The sequence below is a fragment of the Nicotiana tabacum genome, chromosome 7 (assembly GCF_000715075.1).
Source record: "Nicotiana tabacum cultivar K326 chromosome 7, ASM71507v2, whole genome shotgun sequence".
NCBI lineage: Eukaryota > Viridiplantae > Streptophyta > Magnoliopsida > Solanales > Solanaceae > Nicotiana > Nicotiana tabacum.
Window position 1 is genome coordinate 163,706,697 of NC_134086.1, and position 16,564 is coordinate 163,723,260.

Sequence of the window (16,564 nt, forward strand, 5' to 3'; positions counted from 1 at the left end):
CTTTTTATAAATCCCTTTTGAGGCATGAGTTTTTCTTTCCTCTTCGGGGCATGAATTGACAAATGATGATCATAATAAAGAATTATTAAATAGCTATCACCCTTTGGACGTTTTAAATAAAAAGTTATTCCATCGCAGCATTTCATTGTTTCCTTTATAGCATAAACAATCAGACATTTCTGTAACAATATTCTCATATAACAATTATTTCCTATAAAAATTAAGTTTTTCTCGGAACCGATTATTATGCTATGTTATAATATATGTTCTCTATAACAACATTTCACTATAACAGTTAAAAAATATCGGATTAAATGAGGTTGATATAGAGAGGTTTGACCGTAAATAAATTTTACTTTTGAAATCAACTTTAGAATTAATAAAGAAACCTTCATATACATACATAAACGTTTGGCACAATAATTGACCTTGCATACGGACAGGTTTATAACAAGTAACTCCTCTACACAGTATAATAATACCCTTGAAATTATGTAGTTTCTTCTTTGAACCAAAAAGAAAAAGATGTTGGTTAGTCCTAAAAGTAAATCTTGATTGCTAATTGACTAGCAATCTAGCATTAACGAGAGGGGTAAAAAGAGGCAGAGAATGAGAGCAATTTCCTCATCTTTCTTCATTACTTTTTATCTAGACTTGTAATTTGTTATGGTCAAGTAATTGATTGTTAGTTAAAACAGTCTAAAGATACTTTTAAAATAGTGTGATATTTGTTGTTCCTCCTGTATTTGTAAAATAATGATTATTGAAATTAAAACGTTAACATATTAACGTAAATATAAATGATATAAATGAAATACAAATTAATTCGAGCCCACTAAATTCACAGTGTTTCCTTAAGGAATTTAATCCCCTCCTAGTACCCAAGGTTATGGATTATTTCCTCCCAGGATAGAACGAATTACACACTGGTGTAGCGGTACTTCAAACCTCAATGTTTCAGCAAACACAAAGTTCGGCAGCAAATCACACTTACTATTGCTTTCTTAGTAGTTTAAAACAATGCAGAACAAGGGAGGAGAAGTCAGAAATTCGTATGGAAAATCTGAGAGGAAGGAGTGCAAAGTATAGCTAACGTTGAGTTTTCGGTGAAGAGATGATCAATTGCTCTCAAGTTTTCAGTGTGTCTTCAACATGCTGCTTGCACCCTCTATTTATAGTGCAATTAACTGCTAAAAATGGATCCGCTGCCACTCATAAAGTGGAGCACTTGGCCATGGTGGACAGAGCACCAGGCTGTTTACTAATGGAGCAATCAATATGGCAATGGTGGCTGAAGCACTACTCATGGTGGAATGAGCACTTGCTCATTAATATTCACGGATTGGAAAACATCCGTTACAAACACGGATAATATTACGTTAATATTCACTATTAACAAATAAATTTGGTCCAAAAAATTAATCAATCAATCGATCATTTGACCAAATCCAAATCCAAATCCGAATCCGAAGCCGAAGCCGTAGCCGTAGCCGAAGCCGAAGCCGAGCCGAGCGAGCGAGCGACGACGACGACGCGAGACTTGCCTTCTTCCTAACTCTTTAAGAGCTACATGAAGTGCATTTGTATATAAACCCACCAAACTCCTTTTCCTCTACCAATGAGGGACAATGTCTCATTAAAAGGAGAGAGAAACTTAAAATTTTACTCAAAATTTTCATTTCCCTCCATTTCCCATTCACCCTCTTTTTAATACCTTTCTATATTAAAAAGAAACTCAACAATCCCCCACATGAATGGGGAATGGCTATATCACGGAAGTATGCATGAAAAACTTGTGTGATTTGCAAGCAAGGATTAATTGCATCTGGATAAGTAAGTTTCTCTTTGAACTTTTCGTAGTGAACTTATGTCGGATATACTCGGTCAATCGGTAGATTTGATATCTTTGAACCGTCGAACTTTAGTGTATACCTAGACAACCATAAGTCACACAATCAATCCCTTAACCGTTTTTGGTTCTCATTGTTGTGTTCGTTTCAGCCATGAACACTACCTGGTTTCATAAGTGTGTAGAGAATTGGCCTTGCAAAATTCTCCTTGAAGCGGCTAACACTTCACACTTACATAGGTGATTCCTAAACGTGTCATCCCGTAGATACACTATTTGATATACCCTGTATCAAATTTAGAAATCATTAAAAAGCCTTAATGTTTTATCCTTGGTACTGAACATTGTCTCATCACGAGAATGGACTAAAATTTTTGTTGACAATGTTGAACCGTCATTAATGACTTTGTTTGATCTCCTTGAACCTAGATCTTGGGATCTCCAGTCTTCTAGGTAGAGTTACCGCCACAATGACTTGTTCTCGGCCATAGTCTCATTCCCCTCGATGATTTCTCAACTACCTCTCTAGTTAGGCCTTTTGTAAGTGGATCCGACATATTATCACTTGACCTTACATAGTCAATCGTGATAATTCCTCTAGAGAGTAGTTGCCTAACGGTTTTATGTCTTCGTCGTATATGACGAGATTTACCGTTATACATAACGCTCCCAGCCCTTCCAATTGTTGCTTGGCTATCACAATGTATGCATATTGGTGCCAACGGTTTGGGCCAAAATGGAATATCTTCCAAGAAATTCTGGAGCCATTCAGCTTCTTCACCGGCTTTATCTAAGGCTATGAACTCAACCTCCATTATAGAGCGGGAAATACATGTTTGTTTGGACGACTTCCAAGATACCGCTCCTCCACCAATAGTGAATACATATCCACTTGTGGACTTCGAATCAGTTGAACCGGTAATCCAATTTGCATCACAATATCCTTCAATCACCGCAGGATATTTACTGTAGTGCAAATCAAAGTTTTGGGTATGTTCTAAATATCCCAAAACTCGTTTCATTGCCATCCAGTGAGATTGACCTGGATTGCTCGTGTATCGACTCAGTTTACTTATAGCACAAGCTATATCTGGTCGTGTACAATTCATGATGTACATTAAGCATCCCAACACACGAGCATAATCCAATTGTGATTTGCTTTGGCCTTTGTTCTTTGCTAATGCAAGATTCACGTCAATTGGAGTCTTTGCAATTTTAAAGCCTAAGTGCTTGAATTTTTCAAGTACTGTCTTACTATAATGAGATTGTGACAATGCCAGACCTTGAGGAGTCTTTTGGATCTTAATCCCCAGAATTAAATCTGCAACTCCCAAGTCCTTCATATCAAACTTGCTAGTTAGCATACGCTTAGTCGTATTTATGTTGGCAATGTCATTACTCATTATCAGCATATCATCCACATATAGGCAAACAATGACTATGTGATTTGGAACATTTTTAATGTACACACATTTATCACATTCATTTATCTTAAAACTATTTGACAACATTATTTGGTCAAATTTCACATGCCATTGTTTGGGTGCTTGTTTTAGTCCGTAGAGGGACTTAACAAGTCTACATACCTTCTTTTCTTTACTTGGAACTACAAACCCTTCAGGTTGTTCCATGTAAATTTCTTCCTCCAAATCTCCATTTAAGAATGCTGTCTTTACGTCCATTTGATGAATTTCAAGACCATAAACTGCAGCTAAAGCTACTAGCATTCGTATGGACGTAATTCTCGTCACTGGAGAATATGTATCAAAGTAGTCAAGACCTTCTCGTTGTCTATACCCTTTTACAACAAGTCTTGCTTTAAATTTATCAATAGTGCCATCATCTTTCATTTTTCTTTAAAAAATCCATTTCACCCCAAAGGTTTATTTCCAGGAGGAAGATCAACCAATTCTCATATATGGTTGTTCAATATGGATTCTATTTCACTATTGATTACCTCTTTCCAGAACAATGATTCCGAAGAAGACATAGCTTTTTTAAATGTTTGAGGCTCATTTTCCAATAAGAAAGTCACAAAATCTGGTCCAAACGAAGTAGACGTTCTTTGACGTTTACTACGTCTTGGATCCTCCTGATAAAATGTACTTTCTTTTGTTTCTTCCCGAGGTCATTTAGATCCTTCACCAAACAACTCACATTCCTTTTTATACGAATATATATTTTCAAAGAACTCAGCATTATCTGATTCTATAACCGTATTATTATGAATGTCAGGATTTTCTGATTTATGAACCAGAAATCGATATGCTTTACTATTGGACGCATATCCTATGAAAACACAATCAACTGTTTTCGGTCCTATTTTTACCCTTTTGGGTTTAGGAACTTGTACTTTTTCCAAACATCCCCACACTTTAAAATAATTCAAGTTGGGCTTCCTTCATTTTCATTTTTCATATGGAATGGATTATGTTTTGCTATGGGGTACTCGATTTAGTATTCGGCTAGCCGTAAGAACGGCTTCCCCCCACGAGTTCTGTGGCAAACCAGAACTTATCAACAATGCGTTCATCATCTCCTTTAATGAACGATTCTTTCTTTCTGCAATCCCATTGGATTGGGGCGTGTAAGGGGCTATTGTTTGATGAATAATTCCATATTATGAACATATTTGTTCAAAAGGAGATTCATATTCACCACCCCTATCACTTCTTATCATTTTGATTTTCTTGTTAAGTTGCATTTCAACTTCATTTTTGTATTTCTTGAATGCGTCTATTGCTTCATCTTTACTATTAAGTAAGTAAACATAGCAATATCGAGTATTGTCGTCAATAAAAGTTATGAAATACTTCTTTCCACCGCGAGATGGTATTGACTTCGTATCACAAATGTCTGTGTGAATTAAGTCTAAAGGATTTGAATTCCTTTCTACCGACTTATAAGGATATTTAACATACTTAGATTCCACACATATTTGACATTTTGATTTTTCGCATTCAAACTTAGGCAATATTTCCAAGTTAATCATTTTTCGCAAGGTTTTATAATTGACATGACCCAAACGTACATGCCATAAATGATTTGACTCAAGTAAGTAAGAAGAAGCTGAAGTTTTATTATTAGTTTCAACAACTATTACATTCAGCTTGAAAAGGCCCTCAGTAAGGTAACCTTTTCCTACAAACATTTCATTCTTACTAATCACTACCTTGTCAGATACAAAAACGCATTTGAAACCGTGCTTTACAAGAAGTCTAGTAGAGACTAAGTTCTTACTAATCTCGGGAACATGAAAGACGTTGTTCAAAGTCATGACCTTACCAGAAGTCATCTTGAGAAATATCTTACCGTATCCTTCAATTTTTGTTGTAGCAGCATTTCCCATAGAGAGCGTCTCTTCGAGTCCAGCAGAAGCATATGTAGAAAATGCTTCCCTCACAGCACAAACATAGCGAGTGGCTCCAGAATCAATCCACCACTCCTTTGGGTTTCCTACCAGGTTGCATTCAGAAAGCATGGCGCACAAGTCATCAACATCATCATGCTTTTCTACCATGTTTGCTTGACCCCTTTGCTTGTCTTTCTTCCGAGCACGACACTCCGTAGATTTGTGTCCGGTTTTTCCACAGTTGTAGTAGTTTCCACTGAACCGCTTCTTGCATGGGTTGTATTTCGGACAAGAAGCCTTCTTTCTCTTTTTGTTATCTTCAACAATATTTGCTCCCATTATTGTTGAATTTCCATGGCCTCTCCTTTCAGCAGCTTTATTGTCCTCTTCGATTCTCAATCGAACAATGAAATCTTCAAGGGACATCTCCTTTCGTTTATGTTTCAAATAATTTTTGAAGTCCTTCCACAATGGAGGCAACTTCTTAATTATTGCTGCTACTTGGAATGCTTCATTGATGACAAGACCTTCAATGAAAATTCCGTTAGTAAAATTACTAAAAATTTTACTTTCAACATCAGTATTCATTTGAAATATAACTTCAGTAAGTAGATCATGAATAATCACTTGCAATTCCTGGACTTGGGTAATAACATACTTGCTATCTACCATTTTGTAGTCCAAAAATTTTGCAGCTACGAATTTCTTCATCCCGGCTTCTTCAGTTTTGTATTTCTTTTCAAGCGCATTCCACAATTCTTTTGACGTCTCCACGCCACTGTATACATTATACAGATTATCCTCCAGTCCGCTAAGAATATAATTCCTGCACAAGAAGTCAGAATGCTTTCACGCCTCAATCACGAGAAAGCTTTCATTCTTTGGAGTTTCATCTGGAAGATCAGGAACATCTTCCTTGATGAACTTTTGTAGACATAACGTAGTCAAGTAGAAGAACATCTTCTGCTGCCAGCGCTTGAAATCCATCCCAGAAAATTTTCCGGGTTTCTCTGCCGGTGCCAACGCCGGAGTTTGACTTGTCGATGCGTTGGCAGTCATCATCGAAACAGCTTGATTTCCGTCATTCGCCATTTTTTTTTTCGAAAAAAAAAATGACACAAGCAAACGTTTAATAAACATTTAAAACTGGAGTGAAAAATCACGTAGATTTTAATCTCCAACAAAATGCCACGGAGGCTTTACTCTCCAAATGGGAGTACACAAAACCACAAAGGTTTTAAGTTTCCAGAATAATAAGAATAACACAAATACAGAAATTAAAATTATTAAATTCCGTAAGTTTGTTGTTCCTCCTGTATTTGTAAAATAATGATTATGGAAATTAAAACGTTAACTTATTAACGTAAATATAAATGATATAAATGAAACACAAATTAATTCGAGCCCACTGAATTCACAGTGTTTCCTTAAGGAATTTAATCCCCTCCTAGTACCCAAGGTTATGGATTATTTCCTCCCAAGATAGAACGAATTATACACTGGTGTAGCGGTACTTCAAACCTCAATGTTTCAGCAAACACAAAGTTCGGCAGCAAATCACACTTACTGTTGCTTTCTTAGTAGTTTAAAACAATGCAGAACAAGGGAGGAGAAGTCAGAAATTCGTATGGAAAATCTAAGAGGAAGGAGTGCAAAGTATAGCTAACGTTGAGTTTTCGGTGAAGAGAAGATCAATTGCTCTCAAGTTTTCAGTGTGTCTTCAACAGGCTGCTTGCACCCTCTATTTATAGTGCAATTAGCTGCTAAAAATGGACCCGCTGCCACTCATGAAGTGGAGCACTTGGCCATGGTGGACAGAGCACCAGGCTGTTTACTAATGGAGCAATCAATATGGCAATGGTGGCTGGAGCACTACTCATGGTGGAATGAGCACTTGCTCATTAATATTTACGGATTGGAAAACATCCGTTACAAACACAGATAATATTACGTTAATATTCACTATTAACAAATAAAAGCCGAAGCCGAAGCCGTAGCCGAGCCGAACGAGTGACGACGACGGCGCGAGGCTTGCCTTCTTCCTAACTCTTTAAGAGCTACATGAAGTGCATTTGTATATAAACCCACCAAACTCTTTTTCCTCTACCAACGAGGGACAATGTCTCGTTAAAAGGAGAGGGAAACTTAAAATTTTACTCAAAATTTCCATTTCCCTCCATTTCCCATTTACCCTCTTTTTAATACCTTTCTATATTAAAAAGAAACTCAACAATATTGTCGGTTTTGGGCGAAGTCCGTACGATTTTCCCCAAAAGGTTTTACATCATTAAGAGTATCTAACTCCTTATAAGTAAAATCTTTTCCTTTATACTTTTTATGTGGGTCTTTGTTCACATATGCCCAACACTGATCACATCACTAAAGTCAAAAGGATAATATTTTCAACATGTAGGCCATAATTTTTGAAAATACGAGGTTCTTGTACCTCTTCAAGAAAAAAGTGCTATGTTTATATTGCTATAAAAGAAGTTTCTTTGAAACCACAAAGTCAAATAGAAATAATAGAGAACATAATGGCTTACCATTCTAAATAAATAATAAGCAATCATTATGCAAGTAATACAACATAATTTTTTGATAAAAGAGTATTGCCCCTTGGTTAAATATGGCTTTGGCTCCACCACTAATCGTAATCAATTCAACATGCCTATGTTGCGTGATGAAATTGTTACCACTTCCATTCAAGTTCAGTAGTTTTTTAAAAATAAAAAACAAAAAGTACATAAGAAAAATCATGTAGACCACACTTGTAATAACGTCAAAAGATATGTTATAAACAAACAAAACAAGAAATTGAAAAAATCGCAAGCTAGATTTGACAATTTATTGGCTCTTTTCTTGCTGCGTTTGCGACAAACTAGTGATGTATTAGCCACACATGGTCAGATGTTCCAGAATACTTGCAAGATAATAGTGCAAGTCCTTAGTAACCTATATACCCGAAACCTAAAAAATGAAAATGATTCTGAAATTCTCACCATTTGCTCCTTCCCGAACTCTGATTTTCAACCCCAGGTTCCAACCCAGAAGAGTAATCCACATTCATGGCCTCTCCAATTCCCAATTCAGAGTTGTAGCCATGGCTGGGGCAGGGTCTGTTCAGAAGTCAGAGGAGGAGTGGCGTGCCATCCTCTCCCCTGAGCAATTCCGGATTCTGAGGCAGAAAGGCACAGAGTATGTTGTATAATCTCAATTCTTCTACCTGCTATTACATATTACCAATTAGTTGGGATTAAAACTTAGTTTTAGCTGCAATATTAGGCTCGTTGTTTGGTACAGGAGTCTTTCTTGTCTGGTTAGAAATTTGCTTGTCTGTGACATTTAGGGAATTCCAGTTTTAGAGAACTTATAACTTTATCTTAATAGTCAAATTATGTAGTATTGGAGAATGAGCCTGAATAGAGCGAATTGAACAAAGGACATATATTAGTTCGGATTGAGGCATAGTTAATTGATTTTGATCTGAACTGCTACCTATCATTGAATTGTTGCCACTTGTGACAAGTTTTCAGGAAAAATTTCAGGGTTAGTTTATCTGCTTGGTAGTATTGTTTGTTGACATAATATTGGATTCACTTACTAAGAGAAGTAGTTACTCATGCTTGAAAGAAGAGCAAAGGGGAAAAGGCATGAAAGCAAGCTAGTTGATGTAGGCATCTACCTATTAATTAAATGATTGGAATCCCTGATTTTTACTGTAGAATTAATTCACAGGAATCCAGGGACAGGGGAGTATAACAAGTTTTTTGGTGTAGGCACCTACCTGTGTGCTGGTTGTGGAACTCCCCTCTATAGGTCTGCAACAAAATTCAACTCACCCTGCGGCTGGCCTTCTTTTTATGAGGGTCTCCCCGGGGCCATAAATCGCAATGTGAGCTTCTCCTCAATTATATATGCTACTTCCCTATCCCTTTTTTACTTTCTAAATATTTTTAGATCGTTGTACCACAGCTCGTTCTCATTTTGCTCCTTTGATAACTCGAACGCCTTAACCTCTTTGTTAGAAATGAGTGTTCTATCAACCTCATTTCTACTGCTAGAGTTGCTAAAATTACAAAGCGAAAAGCAAGAGTTCAGGAACTTTTCCTATTTCCCTCTCCATTGCTTAATCTCTCTATTCATTAATGATTTTATTATCGGACTCTAACATTTTTGAGTTGATTGCGTGATTTTCAGCCTGACCCAGATGGGGTGAGGATGGAGATAACTTGTGCTGCTTGTGGGGGCCATCTTGGTCATGTTTTTAAAGGTGAAGGGTTTCGTACCCCAACGAATGAGCGCCATTGTGTCAATAGTATATCCCTTAAGTTCAAACCACCAAGTTCTTAATGCCTCGTGCTGAGTATGCAACGGTTATTATGAACTTAAATCTTTTCTCTAGCACTTGTCTCGCAAAGATTGATGCTTTGTTAACTGCTAATGACTGTATTATATTTGGATACAAAAAACACACCACCGCTCTTTAATGTAGCGTCAAAGGACAACAATAAGTTAGAACTTCTGCTAGTTCAAGTAGTACAGTAGATTTCACAGAACTTAGGTATTTGACTTACTAAAATATTTTTTGGCATAAAAAAAAAACTCAGTATCAAAGTCATGTACTTTATTTCTCTAACAATTGGCACTGCATTTGTAAAATACTTGTAGATATACTGGAATCCTACATGCATCAAAGAAATTTATAAAGACAGTAAGAGAAGTAAACATCCTGCACCAGCTAGAAATCACTGGTGCAAGTATATGACTTGCACCCGAAAATGAGAGGGGGAAAATGCAAAGGCAATGATGGCTTACCCTGATATCCCGATGTGGAGTAAAGAGATTTTTGCTGCTTTCAGCCTTCAGTGTGGAGCCAAAACTCATCTCCCACACTTAAGTGAACCAACATAGATGTGCGGCATATGAGCTATTTCTCGCCATTCCCGTTCAAGATGAGTGCAGTCTTGAATTGACAAATGCTGAAGAGTATTGAGGTGTTTTAATCCTTCTGGCAATGACATGAAACATGTGCAATTTGAAATTGCTAAAGATCTAAGATAAGAAAGTTTGGCAAGCCAGTCAGGAAGATCTGCAAGATCAAGACTGCTATGGATTACCAGACTTTTGCAACATAGTGACATGTTGAAGGCTAAGTGGTAATGGGCGTAATTCAGGACAGGATATAGTATTCAAGCTCCGTAGAATTGAGAGATTCTGCAAACTATCTGTAGATAAAGTTAACCGAGGGCAACCATTACAATAGAGAGCTGTTCTAAAACTGTGAGATGGAGGAACCCACTTGATAGAGAAATCAGGTTGCTGCAATTCTCAGTGGAGAGCTGAATCCTGCAATTTCTTCTGTTGGCAATGACTCTAAGCAGTGGCACCCATTGATATCAAAGTACTCCAAAGCTTTCAGCTTTCGAATTCCTGCTGGCAAATGGGTTAGTTTTTCACAGTAGCTAATGGTCAGTGGCTTCAGATCCATGAGATGCTTTATTTCTGAAGGAAGCGAAACAAGAGACTTTTGCATGAAAGTATTTCCAGAGTCTCCAGAGGTTTATTATTCTCCAGCAGTTTCACCGGAAGATGCATTAAACCCTGAAGTGCATCAATCACAAGATGGGAGAGTGAAGACATATTTTCCACAGACTCCAAGATCTTAGGGTGCCAATCACGGAGCTCCAGATAAAGAAGAGATTGAAATGTTGGAGCAGTGATGAGGTTAGGACACTTATCCCTTGATATAAGTTTTTTGAGGTTTACATGTGGATGAAGACACTCAAGGATACACTCCATGACAATGTCATTATCCCTCGGTAATGATCTTGATGTACCATCAACTTCTCTGCAAACCTCGCTGTTGCCAGCTTTACTATCTTCTCTTCGTTCCCACTTCCCCATTGGAACCTTAACAACTCAACATACTTCTTCGCCCTCAGATTAGCCAGTATAGCTTCTTCTTTGTCTCTGATATTCTCCAGGCACCTTATCCTCAATTCACCTCTTAAGTTTAGACAACTGATTTCAGTGATGCTTTCTCCAATCCCTTTGCCCACAGTGTATAAAGACGATGTTTGAAGCTGAGCCAAATTCCCCAGACCAGCAGGGAGGCGAGTCAGACCATCACGTCCTGCTATGTTAAGGTGCCTTAAGCCAGTTATATTAGCCAAGCCAAAAGGTAACTCCATTAGATTACCACAAGATGAAAGGTTCAGGGTTTACATATTACAAAGGTTGCAGATAGCATGAGGGAGTGATTGAATAGAAGTGTTTGAGAGATCAAGGTATCTCAAGCATATCAAATCACTAATCGACTCATGCACCTTTTTCAATACATCCACTTAAATCCAGGACTCGCAAGTATTGAAAGTTCAGTGGAAAAGACGGGACATCTCGGGTGCAAAAAAAGAATAGGAGCGTGCGCAGATCTTTGGCACCATACAATTCCTTTGGAAGTGAAGTAGGATCTGAATGACAAAGGATTGACAGGTGTAAGCCCGTGCCATGCTACCTTGGGCAAGGTCATGTCCCAACATCTCGAAGTCTTTACTCCCAACGGTTTCAGCAAGATCACGGATGAAATCGTGCATCTTAGTATATTGCTATGTCAATCTCATCAAAAAATTTGACTTCTTGGAAGAATGATAAGCACAACAAGTCATTGAAATACTCATTGCCTATATCCTCCAACTGTCTGTTTCTCTCATGGCATTGTAGGATTGCGTAGAGGTGTTCATAACACGCAGCGGAAGACAATAGCAATCCTAGGCAGAACTTTTCGTGTTTAAAATTTATTTACATGTCATAAATCGGATCTAAGACAAACTCTTTGATCAATGAAACCCCGTGAACAAATTGAATGAAAATATTGTGTTGAAATTTTTCTCAAAAATTTCAACTTAAAATAGAAGAACAAGAAACACCTTTCGTGTAATATTATTTTCTCTCTTGGCTTTGTATTGCACTCTCACTTTCACAAAGTGATTTTTCTTCTCAAGACTTATTTTCCAAAATTGCACGACAAGAATTATTCTTGTACGTTTTTCTCTTAATTCTGTGGCTTCTTGAAAGTATTATTTTTTCATCATAGATTTTCATGTCAATTGGACATATTTATAACCTCTGAAAATCCTTTTTCATTATATCAAAGGAAAAGTCGGAGGCGGTGAACTTTTGTACAATTCTAAACCGAAAGTAAGTTGCCATTGTTGAAAAAATTGAATCTCATTCAAAATGAGATTGTGGCTGCCCACATGTTGGACTTTCAAATACAAGTCAAATATGGATTCTTGTCAAAATCGAAAGTAAGTTTGCCATTGTTGAAAAATTAAATCTCATTCTAAATGAGATTGTGGCCGCCCACATGTTGGATTTTTCAAATACAATTCAAAGTTTCCACCAAACTTCTTTCTTAATGAATATTTTATATAACATCTTTTATATATAAGATAAGTGTTAATTATATATATCACATATATATTTTAGCCAAGAGATATAATTTAGTTTTCTATTCCAAAATAGAATATTTCAATTTGTTCACAATATTAATTATATCATCTGTGCTAGCAAAGAATATAATAATATTTTATTTGGACTAATAACTAAATTTATTTGACTAATTAAATTCTTTAATTTAATTATCAAATAATAAAGTAATTAATCCTTTAACAAAGATTAGAACACTCGTTAGTGTGCGACCCCATAGGTTCAATACTAAGCCGGTAGTAAATTGATCACATCAATATACTAATCAAGGGTGGCGTCTAACAACACTCCTTAACGACCGGATAACATGAATTATACAATTTACTCTCAAGAACATGTAGAAGAATAATGTATTAATTCCTTCTGTCATTATAGCTCTGGGTCACCCTAGGATATGGTTCAACTGTCAAATCCTAATAGGCGACCAACTATGTGTTCATGTCAAATATAATCAACCATTGATTGACTTAAGAAACTCTTTTCTTCTTTCATTCAATCGCCCTGACCAAGGTCTTAATTTGGTCGGTTATAATTCATGACAACATGGAGCTTAAACTCATTACCAAGAGTTGACAGATTCCATCTTGATCAATTACTAACTCTACAAGTATTTAATCATACCCAATATCCTTTCAACTATCGCTCTAGGGCCATAGGTGTCTAGTATCAAAGTACAATAAATAACTTGTCAATTACTATGATGATATCAGGTCAAAGGAAGTTCTTACATCACATTCTTCCAGAGAATATCCCATTGACAGTTTATGGCAATTCTAACCATTAGGAATTATCCAATGAGTCGGTTCAATGATCATATCTCTATATGCATCATCTATCTATGTGATTCAGTTAATGAAATCAACTAATCTTTATCCCATAAAGACGATCACATAGATATTGATCTAACAACAACTACCCAGTAAAATCCCACAAAGTGGGGTCTAGGGAGGGTAATGTGTACACAAACCTTACCCCTACCCTGATAGGGCAGAGAGGCTGTTTCCGATAGACCCTCGGCTCAGAAAAAAGAAAAAGAGAAGGAGACAATTCATTAGTAACTCCAGTAGAAACCATAATAGTAACAGAAGCATAACAACCAAAAGATAAATGATATGCAATAACAGTAACCAGTAACTAAGGCCCGGGGCTAGGATAAACAGCAAGGATAGTGTGGATTCAACATAAACTGCAAGCTATCTAAGATCAGCCCTAATCCAACCCCGCCTCACCCCCGGTATGAAGTACCATGTCAAGTGCCATGTCCTCAGAAATCTGAAGTCATACCATGTCATGCCTGATCACCTCTCCCCAATACTTCTTAAGCCTCCCTCTACCTCTTCTCGTACCCACCACGGCCAACCGCTCACACCTCTTCACCGGAGCATCAAGGTTTCTCCTCCGCACATGCCCGAACCATCTGAGCCTCGCTTCCCGCATCTTGTTATCCACAGGTGCCACGCCCACCTTCTTCTGAATATCCTCATTCCTAATCTTGTCTATCCTAGTGTGCCCGCACATCCACCTCAACATCCTCATTTCTGCTACTTTCATCCTCTGGATATGGTAGTTCTTAACCGGCCAACACTCTGCCTCATACAACATGGTCGGTCTAACCACAACTCTATAAAACTTACCTTTGAGTAACGGTGGTACTTTCTTGTCACACAAAACTCCCGATGCAAGCCTCCATTTCATCCAGCCCGCCCCTATACGGTGAGTGACGTCCTCGTCGATCTCTCCGTCCCCATGGATCATCGACCCAAGATACTTGAAGCTATCTCTCTTGGGGATGACCTGTGATCCAAGCCTCACGTCCCTGCCTACTTCCCTCGACTCAGCGCTAAACTTGCACTCCAGGTACTCTATCTTAAGCCTGCTCAAATTGAAACCCTTAGACTCGAGGGTCTGTCTCCAAACCTCCAATCTCTCGTCAACAACGATCCTCGTCTCATCAATTAGAACTATGTCATCAGCAAATAACATACACCATGGCACACCCCCTTGAATATGGTGTGTCAATGCATCCAAACCAAGGCAAATAAGAACGGGCTAAGCGCAGAGCCTTGGTGTAATCCCTTAACAACTGGGAAATGCTCCGAGTCGCCTCCCACAGTCCTAACCTTAATCTTAGCTCCATCATACATGTCCTTGATTGCTCTTATGTAGGCTACCAGCACGCCCTTTGCCTCAAGACATCTCCAAAGCACCTCCCTGGGGACCTTGTCATACGCTTTCTCCAAGTCAATAAACACCATGTGCAGATCCTTCTTCCTATCCATGTACTACTCCACCAACCTCCTAATAAGGTGGATAACTTCCGTAGTGGAGCAACCCGGCATGAACCCAAACTGATTGTCGGATATAGACGTCTTCTTCCTTACCCTCACCTCCACCACCCTCTCCCAAAATTTCATGGTATGGCTAAGTAACTTGATACCCCTAGAATTGTTACAACACTGGATATCACATTTGTTCTTGTACAATGGTACCACTGTACTTGACCTCCACTCCTCCGGCATCCTCTTCGTCCTAAAAATTACATTGAACAACCCAGTCAACCACTCCAATCCTGCTCTACCCACACACTTCCAAAACTCAACCGGGATTTCATCTGGCCCGGTCGCTCTACCCCTACTCATCTTGCGCAAAGCCCCCACGACCTCCTCCACCTTAATGCGCCTGCAATACCTAAAATCTCGGAGACTCTCCGAATGCCCCAAGTCCCCTAGCGCTATATCCTGGTCCCCCTCTTCGTTCAGAAGACCATAGAAGTACGTCTGCCATCTCTGCTTAATCTGAGACTCTCCCATCAATACTCTACCATCCTCGTCTTTGATGCACCTTACTTGGTCCAGATCCCGGGCCTTCCTCTCCCTCGTTTTAGCCAACCGAAACAAATTTCTGTCCCCGCCTTTCTCCCCCAATTCCTCGTATAGGCGGCCAAACGCTGCATTCTTAGCCTCCGTGACCGCCAGCTTTGCCTCCTTCCTTGCCACCTTGTACCTTTCTCTATTCGCTCTCCTTTCCTCCTCGTTTGTGCTCCCTGCCAACTTCGCGTATGCTACTGTCACGCCCCAAAAACCGAGGGGCGCGACGGGCGCTCGACCGGGTAGCCCCAGCCAAGCGGACCTGGGTGCCTTTCATATTCCACGTGTTACCCCGCATTTTTATTGTCCATTAATCAAAGGAAATACTCATTTTATAATTAAAACAACCTTTTTACAAAACATACATAGTCACTTAATGAGGTTTACAACTTACATCGCCCAATATACAAAATACATATTTTCATAAATTCGCAACCCACATTTACTGTCTACAGAGCCTCTAAGGATACAAAAGGATGATACAATATTTGCCGGTAACAAGGCTCCGGCTATACCTCACACCAAAAACCAAAACAAGACTCCGAAATAAAAAGCGGCATGAGCCACGCAAGGCCCCGGGAGGAAAAGGGCTCACCAATGCTTCTGGCGGAAAGTGAAGGGGAGCTACGGTCGGTGGACTGGAGTACCTGCTAAGGATCCACCTACAATCATAACATGAATGTAGCGCCCCCAGCAAAAGGGATGTCAGTACATTTGAATTGTACTGGTATGTATGAACAAACTTGCCCTGAGTAAACTCAACCATACACGAGTAACAAGTAGTAATGGAATCAACAATCAAATACACATGAAGGAAAGCAATCAAGCCAAACAAGTTACAATCTCTCCATTTCCCCTTCAACATTTTCACATCAATGATTTCACAACTTTCTCATATTTTCATTTCAGTAGTGATTTCGATCACTTTCCATCCTTATTACCTCGGCCACCCTTATCACCACAACCCACACCTTATTACTTCGTGTTGCGGCACGCAACCCGATCCCA

General features: G+C 38.6%; 2 protein-coding genes across 2 annotated transcripts; one reads left to right on the forward strand and one right to left on the reverse strand.

Moving 5' to 3' along the window:
- The first annotated feature begins 8,039 nt into the window (after positions 1-8,039).
- Positions 8,040-12,138, forward strand: LOC107778976 (peptide methionine sulfoxide reductase B5). Its single transcript, XM_016599404.2, has 3 exons — positions 8,040-8,396; positions 8,937-9,093; positions 9,399-12,138. The coding sequence occupies exons 1-3, from the start codon at positions 8,176-8,178 to the stop codon at positions 9,549-9,551; spliced, it is 531 nt and encodes a 176-aa protein (XP_016454890.1). The 5' UTR covers positions 8,040-8,175; the 3' UTR covers positions 9,552-12,138.
- LOC142162401 (putative disease resistance protein RGA3) lies at positions 10,513-11,392 on the reverse strand. Its single transcript, XM_075218753.1, has 3 exons — positions 11,058-11,392; positions 10,802-10,941; positions 10,513-10,703 (listed from the first exon to the last, which is right to left on the reverse strand). Exons 1-3 carry the CDS (start codon positions 11,390-11,392, stop codon positions 10,513-10,515), a joined length of 666 nt encoding a protein of 221 aa, XP_075074854.1.
- Positions 12,139-16,564: the final 4,426 nt, after the last annotated feature.